Source organism: Xyrauchen texanus, chromosome 28 (genome assembly GCF_025860055.1).
Source record: "Xyrauchen texanus isolate HMW12.3.18 chromosome 28, RBS_HiC_50CHRs, whole genome shotgun sequence".
NCBI lineage: Eukaryota > Metazoa > Chordata > Actinopteri > Cypriniformes > Catostomidae > Xyrauchen > Xyrauchen texanus.
The window spans coordinates 34,478,277-34,497,374 of record NC_068303.1 but is presented as its reverse complement, the minus strand read 5'-3'; the positions used below and the strand labels follow the sequence as shown (position 1 = coordinate 34,497,374).

The 19,098-nt window shown below is 39.1% G+C and overlaps 1 protein-coding gene across 2 annotated transcripts in view; it reads right to left on the bottom strand.

Moving 5' to 3' along the window:
- Positions 1-19,098, bottom strand: part of lama4 (laminin, alpha 4) — a 74,190-nt gene that overhangs the window by 14,636 nt on the left and 40,456 nt on the right. For both annotated transcript variants that reach the window (XM_052096486.1, XM_052096487.1), the window contains exons 11-24: positions 16,277-16,388; positions 15,366-15,530; positions 15,092-15,285; positions 13,078-13,194; positions 12,443-12,591; positions 12,191-12,332; positions 11,385-11,478; positions 9,619-9,735; positions 8,820-9,005; positions 8,487-8,626; positions 7,480-7,644; positions 982-1,127; positions 434-596; positions 48-181 (exon numbers count right to left, since the gene is read on the bottom strand). In XM_052096486.1, coding sequence (XP_051952446.1) covers positions 48-181; positions 434-596; positions 982-1,127; positions 7,480-7,644; positions 8,487-8,626; positions 8,820-9,005; positions 9,619-9,735; positions 11,385-11,478; positions 12,191-12,332; positions 12,443-12,591; positions 13,078-13,194; positions 15,092-15,285; positions 15,366-15,530; positions 16,277-16,388 — 2,024 coding nt within the window. The remainder of the gene's footprint in view (positions 1-47; positions 182-433; positions 597-981; positions 1,128-7,479; positions 7,645-8,486; positions 8,627-8,819; positions 9,006-9,618; positions 9,736-11,384; positions 11,479-12,190; positions 12,333-12,442; positions 12,592-13,077; positions 13,195-15,091; positions 15,286-15,365; positions 15,531-16,276; positions 16,389-19,098) is intronic.

Below are 19,098 nucleotides of genomic sequence, written 5' to 3'. Positions count from 1 at the left end.
TCACCACATACCTCCAAGTACATAGATGTAGGAAAGTGTTTCTTTACCTGGAACAAGGCACTGATGCCACAACATCCATTTTATGAAGTTCTTTATAGTTGTACAAACTGATGACATCACTGTTCAAAGTCTCTAACTCTATGCAACCAACAAAAGGAGCCAAGCTCAAAGCTGGAGGAAGCTGAAAGAATGTGAAGTCATCATTAGAATTTCCAATCAACTAAAACACTTCTATATATTTTAAGTAGAATGGCACTCTAAGAAATGCTAATAAATTATGGATGTACAAAGCCAGCAAGCTGTTGACCTCTTATGCCAGAACCAACATCTGTCTCAATATGGGAGGGTCTGTACCTATGTTCTGTGTTCTACAGAATACACATTGAACTTGTGCATTATCCTAACAGAAAAGAGTTACATCTATTTCAAGCACCTTTACATCAGCTGTCACTCCTCCGACAATGAAGACAGTGTCTCTGGGGTCAAGGTCAAACAGAGAGTCAGTTCCATCTGACTCTCCTTTCTGGATAAACTTCTGCTCTGCTGTGGTGTCCTGACTTGGAACAGTCAGGAACACTTTACCATGACGACCCAACCTACCAAAGAAGAGGACAGTTGGTTAAATCCAGAGACGGTAGAGATTTACACAGTGCCCCAAAAAAGTTCTCAATTTTACCATGATGACCCAACCTACCAAAGAAGAGGAAAGATGGTTAAATCCAGTGATGGTAGAGATTTACACAGTTATATGCCTGCAAAAAGTTCTCAATTAAGAAATCTACATGGAGGACCATCTTAATTGAGAACTTCTTTGGGGCATATAACTGTGTGGCAATACTTCTGATATGCATTTGATGTACTGTATCCCAGAAGGCAAAGCAACATAAACAATCTGAGACATTCTGAAGTTTTAAGTCACTTTTCTTTTTGAAAATGTTCTAAATAAAACTTATTTGTAGAAGATCAGATAAGTTGTTCTACCTCTCCACTTTAACAAGATTGAAGACAGGAGGCCAGGAGCTGACCGGCTTTGAGCTGAGGGGAATCTCTACATCTTCTCCTCCCAGATTGTACACAAACACCAGGTTATCATTCTTTATGGCCAGTCCCATGTAGTCCTTACGTCCCTAAATGGACAAATACACACAAAAAAGTGAAATCAACATGATTCTGGACATTCCTGCACATGTATTTAAATGCCCACAGATTTGCTGAACAGAAATCAGGACCAAAGCCCCATTGAGAACATTTTCACATTGGAACTTTTGGTTTGGACCCAAGTTGGGCGTGGGATTTGATGGAAAAAAATAAATAAATGTGCAAGTGTCATTTCAGTGCAAATGTTGCTTTCCAAACTTCTTTGGTCTGGACCAAAGTTTGTTTGAAACCTGTGCTCTAGGGTACTGTAACGTTAGTAGGAGGAGGCAGACGAGGAGTGAGGATCTAAGAGCGGGTTTTGTTTGTGTTCATGCGACGAACAACCGTATAAGTCCAAAAAAACAAAAATTGAGATAACCATGTGACTTGAATGTATGTGTGCCACTTTGTATACAGAATCACTTTGGGGGGGTGTTCACGCGACCAAAACTCTGTATTTAAAATTTTAAAATAGTCTCACGCGGAAAAAACGTTTATGTCCACTAACGAAAAATGGAGACGCCGGTTGCTTTCATGTCCGCTGCGGATATTAAAAGGCAAAACCTCGGCAAAAAAAGGAGAGCGAACATGAATGAATGGAAGGACAGAGCAAGGAAGTCTTTGAGGGATGCTGGGAAACCATATGTGAACCGGAGAGGAGAGCAAAAACGAGGAAAAAGTCCACCGAAAGAGGTGAGTGAAAGAACCCTATACAAAGTATCTACCTAACTTCAGAGGGGCGTGTAGGCTACTGGGCGTCATCTACTACAGTTTTATTCATATAGCTCACTCTGTTTAACGGATCAATTCATGAATGGGTCGAAATGAATGCTGTAGGCTACTCCTTATAACCACGGAGAAATTAATCGAAACATTTTAGCTTTGATGTCCCTAATTTTAGCTGGCTGGCCAGTTACTTTGTAACGTAGCTGGTTACAGTCAGGGGGCATATTACTGGGCGTCTAACGTTACTAATGTTCATACAGCTCGGACTGTTTAGCGAATCAAGTCATTAATAGGTCGAAATGAAAGCTAAGAAAATTAGACTTTGATTGCTTTATGTCTTCACTGAAATTGGTAAAAAAAAATAAGTCATTATTTTTAATAAGTCAAACAAGTCATTGACATGTTTAAAATATTTTGATATATTTTTTGGATCCCCTGTTACCATTTAATGCAACACTTTGTTTTGTAATATTGTATGCTATGCTATGTTTGTTACTCATTAAATACAATAAATAAATAAATAAAAGGTAATAATAAAAAAAATGCATTGATTGTGTAAGCTGTTATATATTCTAGCTAGTAACCTTAATAGCTGCTAATAGCTCTAGTGTTCTATAGCTAAAAAAAAAAAAACCCAGCTAATGTGACTTTGTTTTTGTTAAGGGCAAGGTGTGCAATGACACGTGTCCCAGGCAGTGTTCAAGCCTAACAGAACAAAGAAAACTCCAGCTCTTCACAGAGTTTTATGCTGTCTCTTATGAGAGGCAGCAGGCTATCATTCTCTCTGGTTTGGAGTAGGTAGGCTAACTTAAGCAATTCATGACCATATCATGTCAACAGTATGCAATGCATCACAATGTAGGCCCATGAAATAACCAGTGAATTGAATACTGTATGCCTTCAATTCACTAAGACTGCACATGTGCCTGATCATTGTAAATGTTAAATTTTGTGAGGATGGATGAAGGATGATCGGCATCAAGTAGGCCACCAAGTGCATTACAGACCACAGCGCTTTGGTGCCCTAAAAGGCATACACATGGCTTATTCATTCTCCTAACCAAAGCCTACTCATGTACTTAATGACCTTAACTTGACAGCTCTACACTACGGCTAGCCTGCTACGCTATGGTAAATGTCTTTTTACTTGATGTCTTTTTACTTCTAGCACAAGGTGAGTCGCAGACGACCACGTGGGCCTGACACTAAGAGGAAGTACACCTTCAAGTACCATGTGCAACAAGGAGGCCAAAGACTTGCTGTTTGTAAGCTCACATTTATGTCAGTCTTTCAACTGACCAACAGTTGCCTACAGGCAAGTTTTATATAGCCTAGCGTTTTCCGTTTGTTAACTTTTTATTACATGCATGATTTTAATTAGATACATTGTCCATAACATATTTATTTAAAGTTACTTATCTTTGAAAAGGTTATTCAAGAAAAGTTAGGCAGTCAGTCTGAGGGAACAGAGCAGGTAGATAAAGTCAGGTATCCATTAGAGGACTTCAGAGGAAAACATAAGAACAGGTAAGTAAAAAAAAAAAAATCTTGATGGACCTCATGCTCTCGTCCTGTTAGTTTTTAAAGCTGCACCATTGTCAGCATCCGTTGCCCTACAACATTCCCTGGTCTAATGGTGCACTGGACGCTGGCATTATAGGGCGTCGGGTGCCTTGCCACCCTATAACGCCAGCGTGCACGTACCGTAATGGTTAGGATTCAGCTCACTGTTGTTGCCCAGTCAGGAAACATATTTTTGCACTTTGAGATCGATATCAGAGGTAAAGTGCTATGCAAATGTAATGTATGATTATTCTTTGTATCATTACAACATGTGGATCTTAAAGGGATACTTCAGCTCTGGAAAGATTAATGTGTATTTAAAATGGGTCATTTATGTAGTAGAAATGTGAAATTATTTTTGAATTTGGAGCCTTCTAGACTGAGAAAAGCCAGAAAATTTATTTTTGATTTATGGGGATGAAAGACAACAACTCCCAGATTGCAATGCTAAAACGCACACATCAATCGATCACATGTTTAGCATTCATGTAAACACTACATTCAGATTCACAAATCGGAATAAATTCAGTTAGATTGAAACAAAATGTGTGCATGTAAACAATGACGATTTTTGCGTCATCGGAGGATTTTTTCCAGACAAAAAATACATAAATCTCTCATTTCAGGGTGATATGAGGGAGGAAAGCATGGTAATTCGAAAATACTAAAAAGAATTCGGTTTTCTAATGATACAAAGCTTAATGCTATATCCTGAAGTATCCCTTTAATGACTATGTGAAAAACAAAATCCTATAGTTTAGAGGAAGGTTTAGAATTATACATTTATGGTCACAGAAACAATGCAATTGTGCAAAACAGACCAGCATAGTTTATTATATTTCCCTTGTTCATGAGTTGTGTTGTTTATTTTTTAGGCCTCATAGCATTCATCCTGCAGTGAGAGAGGGGATAAGAGAGCATATCTTGAGCTTCCCACGCCAACCGAACCACTACTCACGGATGAGGGGAGATGTGGAGAGGGAGTACCTGAGCCTGAGGGAGAACCGGAAAGCTGAAAAAGCGTACACCCAGTTGCAGGCTGACACAGCGAGGGCCAAAGCCAATGATGACTGCCATGTCATTTGTATCGACATGCAGGGGGTAGTGTTCATGCCAAACCTGACACACTCCAACGTGTACTATCAACGACAGCTGGCCAACTACAACCTCTGTATCCAGGAGATGGGCACTGACAATCCTCCTACAATGTGCCTCTGGCATGAGGGCATCGCTCACAGAGGTTCCATCGAGGTGGCAAGCTGTCTTTTGAAGTGGGCAGAAACATCTTTCGCTCCCCTAGTCCAGGCAAAGGAACGGAAGCTCGTCATCTATAGTGACCGATGCTGTGGGCAGAACAACAACTGGCGAGTCCTAAACCTCATGGCCCTGCTCGTATCTAGAGGGTACTTCAGTCAGATAGAGCAGAAGTTCATGGTGTCTGGTCACTCCTTCCTTCCCTGTGACCGTTCCTTTGCCACGCTGGACAAGAGGCGTAAGGTGTCCACACTCCACACCCCCAGCGATGTCGCCGAGATGATCCGTGGAGCAAGGCAGCAGCATCCATTCAAAGTCATTGAGATGAAATGTACGGACTTCAGGCAGCTCCCTGATGCAACATTAAAGCGTCCACCTGGCTCACATCCATGATGTGGTTGAAAGTGACAGGTAAAAAACTAAAGAGTTGGTTTTCTGAGATTAACAGTGTTGGGGATATGGGCGTGAAAGAAGTATCTTTATTGAATTTCTTGTTGAATCATGATTTCAGCTGCTGATCCATGGTGTGTCCACACAAAAGGGAGCCACAGCCTCTACGAGGGATGGAAGACCTGGCTGATCACCAAACAGAGGAAGAATCAACCACCTCCAGCTCCCTTGTTCTCCACCACGTATGCTCGTGCTTACGAGGACCCTCTGCCCGTCAAGAAGGAGAAGCACCGGGATCTTATGAAAATGCTAGCCTACATGCCAGCGGAGGCCCAAGCATTTTATGGGACATTAGAATGTGAAGAGTAGCCTGGTATGTGTAGGTCATGTGCAGGGTAAGGTGGGGTGCATTGTGTATATTGTGTAAAATTAATCATAATAGTAGTTGTAGCTTATCTTGTATGCCTTATCTTATGTTGTATAATAGGAATATATAGTTATTTATTTAGTAAATGAATGAATGGGGTGATTTATGAAATGTATTATAAAATGGTAAACTAGCATATGGAACCATAGCATGGAATGATGATGATGTATGTCTGTATTGTAAATATGTATTGTTTACAGTTATTACTGTTGTTTATTGTTTGTATGTATTGTTGATTGTATGTACGGTTTATTGTTTGTACTGACATTTATTTTCTGCACTATAAGTAGGCCTATGTATTGTTCATTGTTCGTACTGTATTGTCGTGTTTTTGTTCTGTGATATACGTTGGCAAAAAATAAAAGAAATTCTTAATATTTTCTTTAAGGTTCTGTTACTGTATTAAAACTAAGATAAAGGAATCAAATCTCCAGTGGTTTAAAGTGATATGATGAATTGGACTTATACTGTTATTCCACATTAACTGGACATATACTGTTCTTCCACATTCCAGAAACGTAAATTACTCTAACTTTTTATTTTTAAGATTGATACTAAAAAAATCTTATCTCATTAGAATTGTGAAGCTTTTGTTGTCTATCTTCAAGTCAAAAAAATAATAATAATATAATATTCAGAGTCCAAATTAAAAAAATGTTATTATTCAAAATTTGAAAATATGGACTTATATGGTTCTTCGTCTCAAGCCCTCATTTATAAAAGTGAAAACAAGACAGACAGGAACAAAGGAAACAAAAACATGAAAACATCAAAGGGTACATGAACAGGGTAAACTGGCTGACACATCGACATCCAACATCTACAAACAACGATCGACAATGACTGGGGAACAAACAGCGTTTAAATGCACAAACACAATGATGACTAAACGACATGCAGGTGAGAACAATGAAGTGCATGGGCAGTGAAGGGAATTATGGGAAGTGTAGTTAATGACAGCTGACAGGTGAAACACGGGGCAGAAAACAGGGGATCGTGACAGGTACATTTGACATGAACTCCAGGATGGTCAATAATTGGTATGAAAGCAATATTTCCTAATTTGTGAAAGTAAACTACATTCAACTTAATTTGTGACAAAAACTTAAAGTACACCCCAATGTGTCATAAGTCCTCTATGTAGCTTATATATCATACTACAAATCTTATGAAGGCATACAATAGGTTTTGGTGAGCAGGCAATCTACTATGAATGAGCTTCACTATTAGCACTCGTGAGTGCACAACAGACACTAAGCTTTTCACTGAAAAATGAATTGTGTCAGGTTGTCTTTCACCAAAAGGTATGCTTTCAGAGTTGAAAAGTGATGCATGAGCTATATGGTCTACTTTTGTGTGCTTTTTTTCATCTTTAATGTGAGTATCACTTATCAACTGCAATTTTATTGAGGAGATGGACTGGGATATATAAAATTCTTCCTTTTGTGTTTCAGGATTAGAACATTAAATCCCTTTAATAGGGCATCAGACTCATTCAGTAAGTTCTGAATTCCCATAGTTCAGAGACCAAGATTAAAGATAGATGGATCGATATGGAACAGAGACAGTGCAGATAGATATCTGGCTTCATATAGTGAATGTGATGTCTAAAGAAGCTTATGTAAATGATCTCTTGTCTTTGGAGGGTTCATTCTATTGTGGGAGTAACAGAGACAGCCTGCACTCAAAGACTTTACTGTTCACATATTCACAACAATCTATTCCTCTCGTTTCAATGGTCTGTTCCTCCTTTTCTCCTGTTCTATTTGCCATGTCTGTCTGGAAAGTCCATCTGGGAGTGTGCCAGCCCGATCTCTTTCTCATTCTGTCTGTATTCTTTATTCATTTGACCTTTTATTCACCCTTGGCCCCTCCCTTTTGCATGTTCTCTCTATTTCACTATTCAAGTGTAACAATACTTTACACATTCAAAGTTGAGCAGTTCCGCCCCTTCGGCCCCTTCCTCACTTGCTGGTGCTCACCCGCTTGTCTCCCAGGTAGAGTAGGAAGCGGTCTTCTATAGGGTCTTTGTCTGGGTCGACTCTGATGTAGAAACTGATAGACGTGACAGTCTTGAGCTCTTCTAGGTTAGAGTGAGGATGAACCTCCACGGCAGACTGACCCTTAAACTTCATGGACACTTGCACCTGCAATCATACAGCATCATGATCGTATTCCACACCAGTGTTAAATAATTATATCATTTTTGTTAACTACAATAAAAACGAACATAGTTGGAAAATACAAAAACTAAACTATAATCAATTTATATTATATTATACAATTTGACACCTTTATAAGACATGTCAATGCTACTAGATAGCAAACATATTATAATTATATTAATAAACACATAAATCAAAACACTAAACTGAAACTAGAAAAAAATTTACTAAAACTAACAACTCAATTGAAATGACTGAAAACTGAACCGTTAATTGTTTCGTTAGACATTTCCTATATAGCAATGAAAATTATATAATCAAATCAATGTGGGTTTTGTGTCTTGGCAGAAAATCCCACTACTGTATTTACTACTACCCTACTAACATTGGGTAGGTAGCTAGCTAAAGTTGGTAAAAGTTATGTAGATAGCATCTGCTAGAAATGCCACAATTCCTGTCACAATGACAACAGTGAACTTCTTTGTTTGGTGGATTTTGATACAGGAAGGGTAGTGTAATGCATCACCCAGAATTCAGCAATGAAACACAATTAAAAAAGTTGAAATCACACTGACCATTGGCTTCAACAAAAACATATACCATTGTTTATGGTATAGAATGGCTTATGGTAAAGGTTGGAAGTTGAAACTCAAGGTTGGTTTCTCTTGAAAGGTTTATATGTTATCGCTAATATCTGTTTCTCTATGGAAACTCTGAATGGGATTTTACTTCCACAACCCCAGTGTTGCACTCTATAGGAAATGAGTGGGTGTGTTTTAATTCACTCAGACAAGAGAAATTTGTATTTTTATTGCCTGATGTACCTTCTTGGCGATGCTGCGTGCCTGTGCAATGAGCTCTCTGATTTTCATGATGTTTGTGGTGACGTTATTAACAGGTCTTTTCTCTTCGACCACACGCAGCTTATTGAGAAGCTCTGGCATAATCCCTGAAAGGCCCTCCACTTGACACACACAGTGAATAAGAAAACATCAGCAACACTCTTCATAGTCCTGCACAGATTCACTGACAAAAAAAAGGCAACATACACTATACTAAAGAATGTTGGATTGTATTGTCTGGAATGGATTTTATACACTCAGGTAGTATACAGAACATTTAAATGCTACTGTTCTCTGAGGGTGGTGCTGTCATACCCGCATCGCCAGCAGACATCACAGTGCGGTCAAAAGCTGCAGGTGAATAATCTTCATTTTTCATATTGTCATTCCACTCTTCTACTCTTTTTAAAATGGGTGTCACCATCTGCAACACTTCAGCCGAGCGGTTCAGAGTGCCCTCAGCCACTTCCTGAGTAAACTGCAGACGCTTCGGAGTCCGATCTGATTCAGAAACACAATACAAATGTTAAAAAAAAGCACATCAACAAACATGTAGGGGCCTACATCTTAAATGCAGTGTTATGCATTACATCATATGCACAAAGTCATTGGTCATGGCCAAAGATGTTTTGAAATAAGGCATAAGGTAAGTTCTCCCACTCCCATCCATGCCCAGCTGCATGTGGCACTGGCATATAAATTGCACTTAAATTTAGCTTTCTCATTAAATTAGATATAACGTATCCTTCTGTTTTATTATTACCAAAATCAAGATGTTTCAACAATGTGCTCATTGCTATTTTAGTCAAGGTTCTTTGTTAACTTAACTTGCTCATGTATGTTAGGGTTTTTCCAATTCTTCAAAAGGACTGTTGAGGACTGTTTACTGTTAAAGCTGCACAGTCCCTTGTTTTAGTGCAATGGATGATTGAAAGGTGAGTATGTGGTCCTTTGATGTTGTCAGGGACACATTAGGGTGGCACTCACGTTACAAATGCGATGTGGTCAAATATGGTTTTAGCGACCTCCCAATGTTTGTAAAAAATTTATGTTAATACCAGGTGTAAACAAACAGCAAACAATAAGATGATGGGAGACAATTTATTATTCTTGCCTTTCTGAATTGCATTGATGTCATTGATGATCTTAGCTATTTTTTTAGAGGAGCTCTCCATCATTTCATTGGTCTCCTCCATGTATTTCTTATTGTCGAGCACAACTGATTCAACCTCTGCAAAGGAAATAAACAGTATGCATTAACCTCGAAACACAATGGTGGCCAAAAGTTTGGGATAATGTACAGATTTTGCTGTTTCGGAAGGAAATTGGTACTTTAATTCACCAAAGTGGCATTCAACTGATCACAAAGTATAGTCAGAACATTACTGATGTAAAAAACAGCACCATCACTACTTGTAAAAAGTTATTTTTATCATATCTAGATAGGACCAATTTCCAGCAGCCTTCACTCAAACACCTTATCCTTGAATAATCATGCTAAATTGATAATTTGATACTAGAAAGTCACTTGCCATTATATATAACACAGTTGAAAGCTATTTGGTTAGTTAAATGAAGCTTAACATTGTCTTTGTGTTTGTTTTTGAGTTGCTATAGTATGCAATAGACTGGCATGTCTTAAGGTAAATATTAGGTCAAAAATGGTAAAAAGAAACCGCTTTCTCTAGAAACTCATCAGTCAATTAGTTTTAATTAATGAAGGCTGTCCAATGCTTGAAACTGAAGATTTCATACAAAGGTGTACACTACAGTCTACAAAGACAAAGGACAACTGGCTTTAACAAGGACAGAAAGAGATGTGGAAGGCAAGATGTACAACTAAACAAGAGGATAAGTACATCAGAGTCTCTAGTTTGAGAAATAGACACCTCACATGTCCTCTGCTGACAGCTTCATTGAATTCTACCCGCTCAACACCAGTTTCATGAACAACAGTAAAGAGAAGACTCAGGGGTGCAGACCTTATGGGAAGAATTGCAAAGAAAAAGCCACTTTTGAAACAGAAAAACAAAAAGAAAAGGTTATAGAGGGCAAAGAAACACAGACATTGGACAACAGATAATTGGAAAAGAGTGTTATGGATCTTAACCCCATTGCGTTTTCGTGGGATCAGCTAGACTGTAAGGTGTGTGAGAAGTGCCTGACAAGGCAGCCACATCTATGGCAAGTGCTACAGGAAGTGTGGGGTGAAATGTCACCGAGTATCTGGACAAACTGACAGCTAGAATGCCAAATATCTGCAAAGCTGTCATTGCTGCATGTAGAGGATTTTTTGATGATTACTCTTTGATGTAGTTTAAGAACTTCTGAAAATATTTTCAAATTGTAATTTTTCACATTATTAATGTCCCGACTATACATTGTGATCAGTTGAATGCCACTTTGGTGAAAAAAGTACCAATTTCTTCCATAAGAGCAAAATCTGTACATTATTCCAAACATTTGGCTGCCAGTATAAATAATCCAAAACTACTGTAAGCAATACTAGAGAAATGTAGAGTTTGACAAAAGCAAACACTTTACAATACGGTTCCATTTAATTATCATTAGTAAACTACTATTTGTTAACATGAACTAACAATTTAACAATTTAACAGCATTTGTTAATCTTGGTTAATGTTAGTTTCACCATTTGCAAATATGTTTTATTTCATGCACTATAACAAAGTGGCATAATATGAACAACTGTGTTTTAATCAATTAATGTGAACAAGGATTTATAAATGCTGTTTAAAAATACTGTTCATTTTTAGTTCACAATACCTAATGTTAACATATGTAACCTTATTTTAAAGTGTTCCCGGAAATTGTATTTATCCAGAAAGTTGGAAAAAGTAGGAAAAGCCCTCTCTGATTCACCTATCTGTTCAGAGTGTAGGGATGCTGCCTCTTTGAACACATTGTCACTCTGAGGACTCAGGACATTCAGTTGAGAGTTTAATTCATCAGTTGCCTGGGAGAAACATCAGGGAACACATGAGGTAATCACAGGAATCATTGTGAACAATTTGGCTGCAAGGGCTCAAAAATAAAGAGAGCCAGGGCAGTGTGGGAGTGTTTCGGACTAGTTGATGAAAGTGTCTATTGCCCTCTTGATGCATTGTCATTGCATCTTATGTCCGTGATTCCTGTACAATAACTGTGGTTTTGCCAAGTGAAACGTGTTCCTGGATGAACATCATTTGTTGGTTCCGGAAACAACATTCTTATCAAAGGAACATATGCTGCCTTCCATTCAAAGTCAGATGTGATTCCGACTTGAAATCTCTGAACTTGGAAATTCGGACTTTCTGAGTTGAATGTAATGCAGCTAGCAGCTATAGTCCTAACCAGGGGTCAGGAATTGGCTGGGTAGCATCACCCTCTGAGCCCCTGCTAATTTAATGCTGAAACTACACCATTATGATGGCAAAAATATGTTGCCCCATTGACGACTATTGAAAAGTCCCCCCCCCAAGCAACATATTAATTGCAAGTATTATATTTATTATTATTATTATAGATGTTTTAACAGTGACATATTGTTTTAGGAGGGCTCTTATAAGCATAGAATGCAATGACATTTTCTCTGTCTGCAGCCACTGACAAGTGAAGAGTCATAACATCATTATTATTGAGCCCTGGCTCCATCTTCTAAATGAATCTTTGCTGTAATAATCCCTTACATCATGAGTCTTGCTGGAGATGTTGAGAGTGGTCAAGCCAGTGATGTCTGCATCATCAATGTATTTGACTATATTGTCATATACTTTCAAGGCGTTCAGGGCTTTCTGCACATGTCCATTTATGTCACTGCGTTTCAGATGACTAAAGGAAAGATCAGAGTACATTTCAAACACCATACAAATGTTTTGTGCTGACTTTTCCTTTAAATGCTGGTTTTGCATGCTGATTGAAAGAAGTTGAATGAAACTCACTATTGGAGTTCTTCAGCATGTGTCTCCAGTTCACTGGCATGGTCTTCAGCTCTCAGCACTAGTTCTCTGTCTGACTGAGACAGCTTCTCTGTCTTACTTTCCAGTAGTACATTGGCCCCATCGAATTCAGCATGTTGTTGTCGCACATTCTAAACTCACAGTAAGAGTAGCATGTAAATAGTTAAGGAAAAAATAAAAATGTATATTATTTTTGCACAGTCATATTGTTCTAAAACTGTTAAAAAGTAGACATTTTTACACTGCTCTTTACAACAGAAATTCACAGTGCTAACAGTCTGTCAAAACCCACACCATATAATCACCATCATAAATGTGCAGTATTTTAAGTCTTCTAATGAAATTTTTATAGCTTTTGGTGTGAGAAACAGTCTGAAATGTAAGCCACTAATCAATTGCTAATCAATTGCTAATCACTGCTAATCTTCTATACTCCGTTAGATCTTGCATCTAGCCAGTGTTTATTAAATTTAATAAAAAATATGACGTGAAGAAAATGGAGCTTTTGTTTTGTGTGTTTCATAGACAAAATAACAGACTGGGTTTTGACTCTGTGGCCATACTAGTTATGTGTCATGTCATGTGTAAGACAGTAAGTTTAGAAAAAGTTGCTTTACCATCACCATATCTTCCACCTCGATGACAGTCAGATTTGCCACAGAGATGATTTCCCCAATCGTAATGAGAGTTTGATCTGCAGCATCGTAGGTCTCTTTCAGACGATGCTGCTGTGCCTGAGTTAATGGAAATTAAATGTTTCTCTGACATCAGATCATAATATAAACAATAAAAAAATGATAAAATAGAAAATGACTTCTATAATTTCAGACAATCAGCCAGGCAGTACAAAAGTATCCTGATGATATGTCACTAATGTAATTCAATTAACTGAATTACATTAGTTACATTAAAATGTTACTGAAATATTTAGTACGAAATCCCTTCAAAAAATCTAAACTAGCCACAAATTTGCAGCAAATTTGTCACTCGTTATTTTCTCATGCAAATGAGCTTTTGATTCACCCCAAATGTTTGCCAGAAGTTTGCAGCTCTTCACCGGTAGTGGTGGACCTCCGGCAAACCTTTGGCAACAATGGACAATATACCACAAGTTTGCCACAAAGTCATTTGCATGTGAAAATCATCAGTGGCGAATTTGTGACAAGTTTGCGGCAAACTTGCCTTGAACTCTTACTTTTTGTAAGGGTGGGGATTACTAGTAGGTTACGGTGGGTATTCCACGTTGTAAAAATAACGGTTAAGCGGTTTTACGATTATTTGCAAATGTTCTTATTATGCAACAGCAATGTGGCAAAAAAATCATATCATATCATATCACAATTGAATGTGTAAGTGGACAAGTTTCTTCTGGATGTATGGACACAGGTCTACAATAGGAAACTGATAAATATATAAGAAATAAATAGGATGTATATAAGAGACACTTAAACATATGGAACCACACCGCTTATGCACATTACGGGCACAGAATGACAGAATGATGCTTCAATGTAACTATATTGCTTTTAAAGTCAGACACCCCATCATAAAAATACTGTCCTTTAATCTGTCCTCAACACCTAATAAATAAACCTGTGGTCTATGCATAGTAACAGGAAAGTAGCTTATAACAGATATTTAAAGTCTAATAATGACTCAAATTTAAATTTATTGTTGAATGTGAGGAATTTGTACACAAGCAATTCTTTAAATAAAGAGGATGAATTGAGACGCAACTTTTCAAAGTTTACCACACTGATAGTAACTACATATTATCAGCAGTCTTTAATGTTCGTAGAAGTTGCATCTCTTTATTCACCCCTTTAAAAGCACCACAGATAAAATATTAATAGTATCAGCTCCACTAAACACGCAGGCACAAACACAGTGTTTTCAAATTTAGGCTTACATTTATTTACAATTAATGGAAGGGTGGTTGTCCCAATTATGCCCTCTTGGTGTGCCGCTGAAGCCCCCCTTAATATGTGACCGCTATGCATTGCATACATTGCAAATATGTTTTTGTGCATCTGAGTAGTAGTATATAGTATCACTTATCTTCATGTTACCAGCCATATCACACTGTAGCTCAAGACTGTATGCCCACTGAAGCTAAGCATGTTTGAGCCTGGCCAGTACCTGGATGGGAGACCTCCTTGGGAAAACTAAGGTTGCTGCTGGAAGAGTTATTAGGGGTGCAGGCAGGGGGTTCTCACCCTGCAGTCTGTGTGTGTCCTAATGCACCATTATAGTGACAGGGACACTATACTGTAAAAAAAACAAAAACAACTGTCCTTTGGATGGGACTTTAAACTGAGGTCTCTCTGTGGTCATTAAAAATCCCAGAGCACTTCTTGTAAAGAGTAGGGGGTGTAACCCTGGTGTCCTGGCCAAATTCCCCCCACTGGACCTTCTCAATCATGGCCTCCTAATAATCCCCATTCATTAATTGGTTCTAAAACTCCACTCTCCCCTAAACGTAGAGCCCTAAAAATGGAAAGCCCAGAGTGGAGTTGGAGTGGAGTCAAGACAGAATGCTTGAATGAGTGGGGAAAGTGCTATCTCTCTTCTCTCCTCACATAACCAGTTTATGTATTCACAACACGTGGGAATATTGTGTATGGAAGGTACCTCTCTCCTCAGCAGTTTGAGCTGGTTGGTCTTGTATTTGCTGAGTGTCTGCTGCAGTGAGTCCTCAGCATTGTTGAGGAGACCCTGAGCCTGGGAAAGTTTAGAATTGAATCGACCCAGCACCTCCCACACAGGTGACAGACGCCCCTTTGTAGTCATCAGAGTTTTCTCCAGCTGACGCACATGCCGTAGCACTAAACACACATGTGTGGATAGGTTGAGTGAGATAACACAAAGATACACCAAAGTAGAATTCAGTTAGAAACAAACTCACAATTATGGGCTTCTGAAGACTCGTTAGTAGCGAGCAGCTCTTTGGGTGAGAGGTTCAAATTTCTCATCCAGCCCAAGATCCGTTCAGCTTCTACCGTTTTCTGCCTCTTAACCTCGGGATCCAACTCCTGATAGACACTGTACAACTCCCACTCCCTGATCATATCTGAAAAAACACGCACATAATGATTTATAACAAGCTCTTTGTCTGCTGACTACCACCCTTGGAATTGCAAGTTTGAATGTGCTGATGTGAGTAACCGCACCACCACGAGGACCTAGTAAGCAGTGGAAACTGAGCATGCCAAATTGGGGAGTAATTGGGATAAAAAATTTATTTAAAAAACTACAAGGAAGACAAGAAGACATCAGGATCAAACTTAGGATCAGAACTTATGATCAAATAAGTGAGACCAGGGCTAGTTGACACACAGGGAAGTTGTCACAAGGGGTACATCATAGTAAATATAATTAAAAGTTTTTTTTCTCTAGCAGTAGTTTTGAATGTTGGTTTGAAACACTTGTGAAACAAAGCCCTCTTATTTTAGAATTATTCTGAAGGTGTAGATGGGTGGATGATGGGGGGATGTGTCTAGCCAAATGTTCACATGAAGCCTACACCACTAATGGCAGGTTCCACTTTGACAACGTACCCTATGTAGTATGACAAAGTAACTGTATCTTTTTTCCTGAGCAATAACGGTGTAAATGTTTTTGTTTTCTTGATTTTTTTACCCAACACTTTAAAGTACAGTATCTGGCTGTGCACAAATTGACTCTTAAAAAAGAATTCATTAAAGTAAAAAGTGTGACTAGCCCCATAGTCTTTCAAAGAGAGGCCATAATAAGCAATTTTTTTTAATGGTTTATTATGTGTCGGTTTGTATAAATGGGAGTGAGGTCTCAAATTACCCTCTATGAGGACATTGAGAGATGAGAGGTTAGCGCTAAGTGTCTTCGCTAGCATGGAGCTTTCCAGCGTCTCTTCATCCACCCGCTCTCCCAGTGAATTCAGTGCTTCCTCCTGACAAAGGAACACAAACAAACATCAGCATTGCAGACATGTTCTTCTTGTCCATCTGTTCTGTTTTTAATTGCTACACTACACTACCAACTTCTTAACCTCTTAACTCAAGAGGTTAATGTGCTGTCTTTTTTCAATAGTTGGTGCTTGAGGGAATGGAATATATGATAGGATGCAGTCTTTGAATAACCGGAGAAGACCTCCAAATTAACTGGCACTTGGCCACATCTTTTGTGTATACTGTGGCAGATTTCACCAAACCCACTTGCGCCTAGACTTAGGATATGCTCGTACGAAAATACCAAAACTTCATGGACATTCCCATTGACAGCACTTATAACTTAAGGCATTGCCTTGCACATAACGCTTGAACTCATAAAATAGAACCCCTTATTTGTCAACGACCCACAAAGGAGTTACATGCAACATGGTCAGTGGCACAAATTTGCTTATTTGATTCATGACCTAGATGTAGTGCAGCATCTTAACATTTTCTAATTAATTTGACATCATAATGTTTTATGATTCATTGTTTTAAATTTTCTAAACTTTCTGTTTGTTTCCAGGTTTAAATTAGATTCCCAGATTTTTAATCTGGTTACCAGGGAGTCGGCCACTTCTATGGCTGTCATTCACAAAATTGTTTTATTTTACTGACCCGTTTGCTCCCTAAAAAGTCTCCCTAAAATGCACTGTATAAATCAGGGGAGCATTGCTGCTTCCAGTATTCACTTACCGGAAATGTTGTCAAAGTCTCTCAAGTTGTTAGTAGATGAGTTCAAGTGTAAAATTATGAAGTAAAAGCCTTTCTCTCTAAAAGAGATTCAGTTTGTAATTATCTTACATCTTGTACATTAAAGAGAAACAATCTTCTAAATATTAGAGTTATAAGAAGATAAAAAATACACTCCTTTGTATTTTTATTTTTTTATTTACTGTATGTGTTTTATCTTTCATTATAACATCGTACATTTTAATATCTACCACGTATGACATGTAATTTTTACGGCGATGTTGTTGAATAATCTTAGGTACAATTTAATGCATGACCTAATAATCATGTCGCTGGCAATTAAGTCATAAGTCCCAATGTTCAGTGAATGAACACCTTTGCCAGTGCCAGAATTCCTGTTCACTATGTACTGAGCATGTTTACATGCATGTCCTTACACCTATTGTGTTTAATAAGCTGACAACGTGTGTGCTCATGTTAACGTCTTAAACAGATTTCCTTTAATGGTGTAAGGTAAAAATTAGCTAGAGGGTATTATTAATCTGTACTGATTAATCTGTAAAAACAATATATCGGTACTAAAAAGTTACTTTTTAGAACTATCCGTAATCTGCAAAAACATCTATAGATAGTTACTGATAGATTGTTCATAATTTTGTCATTTCAAAATAAGAGTCCCCAGTGTGTTTCGGGCTTGTTTATACTTAAATTCCAGTGTTATGCTCCGAATCTTCATTTTTTCTGTTTATTATTGAGATTTTGGTTAAAAAAAACTGCATCTGGGAGATTATTTATTTTCTGAAATGTGGCATTAGGGATGTTTGTGAGTAGCATCATGTTCAGAGGTTGTGCTAGAAAAAATCTTTATCAGTCACTGAGGGATTGAGTTGTAATATTTCTGTCATTGCCTATTTTTATCCGTCACACTTGTCATAGGGGCGTAGCATTTATTGGCATATACATGATAGTAGATAGTAGCCCCATGCTTGAGCTTGTTGAAACCAATGAGTTCTAGGGTAAGCGTTCTGTAACGAGGCAGGTGAGAAATGAGGATCTAAATGCAGCTTTAATAAACAAAGATAAACAAAGTAAATCAGAATATAAAGAAAACAAAACACATGGAACCAAGTACAGAGAATAACAAACACATGTGAAGACTGACAAAGAAACCAGGGGAAATAAGCCAGAGGGATGGAGAGCCAGAGCGATGCTGCAGGCTCAGAGGATCAAGATGGAGCCAGAGGTTCAGGTTGAGGTAGAGCTGGAGACCAAACAGGCCAGAGCAGATCAGGCGGATGGCCAGGAGACCACAGCAGATCAGGCGGACGGCCAGGAGACCAAGGAGACCAGAGCAGATCAGGCTGACGACTAGGAGACCAAGGACCTCAAGGTAGTGACTGGGTCAGGAGTCCTGTTAGGCGGCCACAGGGCCAAGACAGGGTCAGGAGGCCTTGGAGGTGGCTACATGGCCGACACTGGGTCAGGAGGCCTGGGAGGTGGCCACAGGGCAGGGACTGAGCCAGGAGGCCTGGGAGGTGCTGTAGGAGGGTTAAGCAGAGGCGCTGTAAGATGAGTGTCTTGGAAGGCGGATGGAGCTGCTGGAGGAGGAGCCTCTGGAGGAGTGTGCGAAGCCGTGGAAGACTCTGTGGGTGGTGCAAGGAGAGGCTCGACGAAGGCAGAGCATGGAAGGTGGAGCCGTGGGAGGCTCAAGGGGTGAATTCATGGAAGGCGGAGCCATGGGAGGCTCAAGGGATGAAGCCATGGAAGGCAGAGCTATGGGAGGCTTGAGGGGTGAAGCCATGGAAGGCAGAGCTGTGGGAGGATCGAGGTGCAAAGCCATGGAAGGAGGAGCCATGAGAGGCTCGAGGGGCGAAGCCATGGAAGGCGGAGCCATGGGAGGCTCGAGGGGCGAAGCCATAGCATGCGGAGCCGTAAGAGGCTCGGGGGTAAGAGTCCTGGATGACTAGCAGAGACTTG